General features: G+C 34.4%; 1 protein-coding gene across 2 annotated transcripts; it reads right to left on the bottom strand.

The window, feature by feature from the left end:
• Nucleotides 1–400: 400 nt before the first annotated feature.
• On the bottom strand, nucleotides 401–3,916 carry LOC107434186 (flavin-containing monooxygenase FMO GS-OX-like 4). 2 transcript variants are annotated; one of them, XM_016045617.4, is made up of 7 exons: nucleotides 3,185–3,916; nucleotides 2,575–2,645; nucleotides 2,048–2,200; nucleotides 1,846–1,928; nucleotides 1,561–1,696; nucleotides 1,307–1,450; nucleotides 401–761 (listed from the first exon to the last, which is right to left on the bottom strand). In XM_016045617.4, the coding sequence occupies exons 1-7, from the start codon at nucleotides 3,771–3,773 to the stop codon at nucleotides 579–581; spliced, it is 1,359 nt and encodes a 452-aa protein (XP_015901103.2). In that variant the 5' UTR covers nucleotides 3,774–3,916; the 3' UTR covers nucleotides 401–578. The 2 variants fall into 2 exon arrangements, with proteins under 2 accessions (XP_015901103.2, XP_015901102.2); XM_016045616.4 differs by having other exon boundaries at nucleotides 1,307–1,480; nucleotides 3,185–3,915.
• Between the last annotated feature and the right edge of the window lie 1,645 nt (nucleotides 3,917–5,561).

Below are 5,561 nucleotides of genomic sequence, written 5' to 3'. Positions count from 1 at the left end.
ATATAAGATAAGTTGGCTTTGGTTTGAGAACCTTAATTAATAGAGAATTATTATGTCACCACCACCACCAGTGAGCAACGACACTAATGGAATCCACAATTATTTTATTTTATTTTTTAAATTATTGGAATCCACATGTCTAAGACAATTTCATTGATTATCATTTCTTCAAATAGAAAAAAATTAATTGGTTGTCAATACAGATTTATTTTCGTGTAAAATCTTTCAGTTAAAAATAAATAAATAAAAATGCTTATTAATTATTATCATGTTGTTGATAATTATGGATAATGATAAATAGCAAAATTGTAGGCTTTTTTATTTTATTTTATTTTATTTCTCATTTTTAAGATATAAAGATTCAAACGTGGGATCATTGGCAAACAGGGACACAAAACTCTTATTAATATGAAATCTTGTGGCATTTTTGTTTATTTAAAATGGGACAGGACAAGATTATGAAGTTCAATTGACTAAATTAGCCAGAAATAAAACGAGAAGTACAATGAACTAATGAATACACTTTCACCAAAATAATAATAATAAAAAGAAAAAGAAATTGTAGGCTCCTTCGCCTTTCATTTGAGTATTTGTTTGAAGTCCTCATAAGCTTGCAATACCAGATGGTCATCTTCCCAGTCATCCCGGTAGGTCTCTGGTCGGACACGCTTGTTCTTCCAAGCTTCATTATACATTTCTTTCCTCCATATTTCACTGCCTGGAGACCCACTCGCTTCTGCAAGCCAGTCATCATACTCAAACTGCAAAAACAGAACTCAAAAGCTTGTTATGTTCTTAAAAGCTAATATAATGTTTCAGCATAGCCCAAAACTATTTGCTTCTGTATTACCAAACATTGAGCAGAGGTCCCAAACGAGAAAGCTAATATTGCGAAGATATACATGACATTCAGAAGAAATTATAAAATCATACGCTTATTAATCAACCAAGCCCTGTTTTGCAACATAGTACCCAAAAAAAGGTCCACTCCCTTTTTGCAACAGAGTAAGGTTACAGACACCAACTTTTTCCTCAAATTTTCAATGGCAAATGAAGTGGCAGCATTTTAGTTGTTAAAATGATAAATAAGTCCCACATTGGAAGCAACCAAATTTTAAACTGGTAAAAAATTTAGCACATCATTTTTTATTTGAATTTTGGTAAACAGATTTGGTGAGCTATGATAAAATCATCGATTGAAGATAAGTTTCAAGCACATCATCTTCAAAGGAAGTAGTACAAAAGGCAGGCAAAATTTAAAGACATTTTCCACCATAAAAGGGCAATCCAGAGAATCTGAATTTACCTGATAATCAGCCATGTTATGAGTGTAACGTTTAGGTATGCCAGAAGATTCGAGGATAGAGTAAAATGCCTCAACATCCTCCATCATTTGCTCTTTATGAGGAAGTGCAAGCCTATTAGATAAAAGACCTGCTATCCACTTGCTCTGAAATTCAAACAGGGGAAAAGGAACAACCTGGCACCAATCATACACAAATATTTACTACTTTCATCAATTAATGAAATGGGATCATCATTTTCAGAGTAGAGGTATACCTTCCATGGTAACCCAATAAAGGAAAGCCATGGAGCTAAGGCTGGTGGGAATACATGCTTGTAGAGTGGCCCTACGCAATTGTCATCAACCATCACAATTCCATTGGTTTCAAGAAAAGGGAAGTGATACTTGTACCTTTTAAAGGGGAAAAAGAAGTTACTATTCATTCTTTTATTATTACTCTTTTTATTTTTTTATTTTTTTCCTTACTTCCTACAGAATTCACATTTTAATAAACATCTAAAAAGTTCTAAATTAAGCCAAAGCCAAATTATAAAGCATACCCTGTGCAATGAAGAATAACATCAGCAAGGACTGCACTCCCATCCTTGAAAACCACACTACTATCTTCATGAACACTTTTAATCTACACTAATTTGAATACGATTAGCATACAGAAATTAGCAAATAAATCTTCTGAGTTTTGAGTTTACACTAACTTCTTATAATAGCCACCCAATTCCCACCATGAGTGGGTAATTATACCATAGAATGAAGCCACAAATTATCATAGTCAGGCCGCTTTCCAGTGGCTCCATCACCAACCGACCTTGATGCAACATGGACTTCTTTAGCAACTCCTGCTAGCTCTCGAGAAATATCAGCAGCACTTGCTGCACTCCCTATCAAGATTACAACCTAAAAGTAGCAGGAAATGATAAGATAGGCTAGTAACTATGCAGAGAAGAAGAGAAGAGCTAAAAAATATTTCCGGGTTACTAATTCATCGATCCCATTTCATTATCACTATTCATTAGGATTTGGCCATCTTGTGCGATATAAGATCACAACCATCATTCATTTTGAAGAACCTGCAGCTTATCTAGTTCGCTTATGACTGCACATGGAAAATCTCTGCAGATTTGCCATATGCAAACTATATCCTTTTCTTACCAGAACATATGCTTCTGTTCACAGTTATAAAGGAGTTCACAAAGCGCAGCGGTATTAAGAGTGCTCCAACTCCACAACGAAATACAAGTGATACACAAAGATTGAATCCATGCACATACCTTATCTTGAAATGGTTCTGCAGTACGATAATTGTGGCTATGAATTTGCTTCCCTGGCCATGAATCAATGCCTGCAGAAAGATAAATGAACAAAAGGACAGAGGGCGTAAGAACCAAAATCTCATTGCAAAAGCATAATAATAGCACAAAACATTATTTCATTCCAATTCGAGAACACAATGTCCTAGTTCAAGCAAAAATATGTTTGTGACAGTTTTCCAACCATTCCCGCTCAAAATGGAATTCTACTGAAATTCAAATCAATAACCTAACTTCACAAGTTTCACAACTACAAGACTTGCATATCAGAACACGGTGCTCATTCATTCATACAGGAACTAGAACTAATTTAAATGGAAACTTATTGGCAGATTATAATCCCCTGAACTACAGTATGTAGACCTTATTGTAAACATTCCAACCCAATAAATATCTGAATTGCTCATGAACAATATCCCAGAAACAAAATCCAATCTAAGTTATGCACAAAAAATTTAAAAAAGAAAAAAGAAAAAAAAGGGGATCAAATTTAACTTTAAAAAAGTTTTGGCCTGTAGAGGTAATTCAGATTCATAGAAACCAAAAGGTAGTACGCACAAGAAATAATTACCGGGAATATCGTCAGCTACACGAGGCTCTGTATAGTGGCCATTACAGACAACCACGGCATCATAAATTTCATCCAAACAAATCCCATCTCTCTTTTTCGACCTTACCTGCCACTTCCCACCGTCCACCATACCCACAAACATGACCTCCGTTTCCAACCTGACTAACTCAACGATTCCAAACTCGCTAGCGAAGTCCTCCAGATACATCAGCACCTCTCTGTGACCCGGAAACCTTCTTGAATCTCTCTCTTTATCATCTTTTCTGGGCACAAATGGGAAGTCCCTGAAACCCATTACCTCTCTGGGGAGATTGGTGCGGAGGGACTGGTAGAGGCTGGATTGGACCACGGTTCGACGTGGGTCGACTCCAAGTGGGTCCGACTCGATCTTGGGGGTGTAGACCCATGTCCCACCGACTTGGTCTCCTTGCTCGAAAACCACCACTCTGTGGCCTTCTCGCCGGAGCTCACGGGCAGCGACTAGGCCGGAGGCTCCTGCGCCGATCACGGCCACGTGGCGGGATGCAAGTGGATGAAGTGTAGTGGGTGGCAAGGAAACGTGTTGAAGTGTCGCTGCTAGATTTGTCATTTTTGCGACACGTCGGTTTGGGTTGCCGACTAGTTTTCGATAAAATAAAAAGGTAATCGTTTAGTAACCCCAAAAACAAAAAAAAAAAGAAAAAAAAAGAAGGTTGGAGGCTTCGGCCATGGAGCATGTAAACATTTTCGCCTTCCATTTGCTCTTTTACTCTCTTTTATTGTATTTTTCATTTTTGAAACTAAATTTAGATAAATATTTTTTTTAAAATTCTATGTTATTATATTAAATTTTGTTATATTTTTTAATATAGATGTGTAATAAATTAATTTACGAAGTGTTATATTTGAATTTAAAAATACTTAAGTTATATGCGGTGTGAAAAGTAGGAAATTTTTTTTGTAAAACTATAAATTCAAAAAAACCAATAAAACTATAGGAAAATTGATGGAAAAAAAATGAATTTCCATCATTTTTCGCTAGTTTGCTAGTTTTTAGCTTTAACTGTAGGAAAATATTAGATTTAGCTAAAAAAATAGAATTGTTTTTTTTTTTTAGATAGTTAATATGTTTGTTTAGTATTATTCATATTTTCATAAACTTATTAATTCAGTTTGATGTTATTCATTTAATTTTATAGTGAAATGGAAAATGACAGATATTGTAATTGTGGTTTTATATGATTGATGTGGAATAATGGTGGCTGTTGGGAGTGTAAAAATGGTAAAAATATAATAGTTTCCGTTGGCAAAAGATGCACAAAATTAGAGTTAGAGGATGAGATTTTCAATTATATTAAAATAGATTAAAATGAATATTGGCTAAAGCGAAAATGGATATATGGACGATGTGCAGAAAAGTTGGATCCTACAGAAATACGCAATGATAGGGATGTGAAATGCTTTCTTCAAGAAGTGAAAAATAGAAGGATGATAATGATGCAACCTTCATTGTATGTTGAAGTAATTTCCAAAGTTAAACATATATCTAGAAAAGTTCATAAAATAGCATTTACTTCGGATAATGAGAGTAATCATCTATCTTCTGCTCGTCCTCCACCTGGTGCTCGTCTACCACAAGTTCCCGAATCTAAACCTATTGAAGCTACATTTTATTACATTGTAGTTCATGAAACTCAGTTTAAAGATCAAGTAGATATCTGTGAGTCTTGGATATCATTTAACATCCATGAAGGAGTTGATGTTGGAGGTGAATTTGCTGAATGGTTTTCTAACCAAGAAGAGTATGAGTAGCTGCATAATATTAATAATTATGAGAATTGCAATACAGAAAGGGATAATGTTAGTATTCAATCAGATAATGTTGATCATAATGATGTAGATTTTGAACATGAATTGTCCAACAATAATAATAATATACATCTCGAAATGAATAATGAAGGAGCTGATGATGTTGAGGTTCATTGAGCTATAGGTAACCACTTTTCAGCGAGTAACAAAACTGGTTCTATAGCCATAGTTTCATCAAAGTTCATAGGATGCGAGAACATTATAGTTGAATAGATATTTTGCAACACATTTGAGTTACAAAATAAATTGAGTATTTATTATATGCGTGAAAATAAAGAATTTAAAGTAACATGGTCAACTACACAATGATATGAGGTTATGTGTTTGGAAGGGTGACTGCATGTGGCCAAATTAAAAAATGAAAAATATTTGTTGTGAGAATTTTTTATAATATACACAATTGCTCTTAGATATCATACATCGGGAACATAAGCAAATGTATCAAATCTAAATATGAAGGGATTGCACATATTTACAAACTCAAAAAAATTCAACATGACTTTCTGCAACAATATAGGCTGAATATAAG

The sequence above is a fragment of the Ziziphus jujuba genome, chromosome 6 (assembly GCF_031755915.1).
Source record: "Ziziphus jujuba cultivar Dongzao chromosome 6, ASM3175591v1".
In the NCBI taxonomy this organism is placed as follows: domain Eukaryota; kingdom Viridiplantae; phylum Streptophyta; class Magnoliopsida; order Rosales; family Rhamnaceae; genus Ziziphus; species Ziziphus jujuba.
Note: the sequence above shows the minus strand (reverse complement) of the source record. Positions and strands in the feature narration are given on the sequence as shown.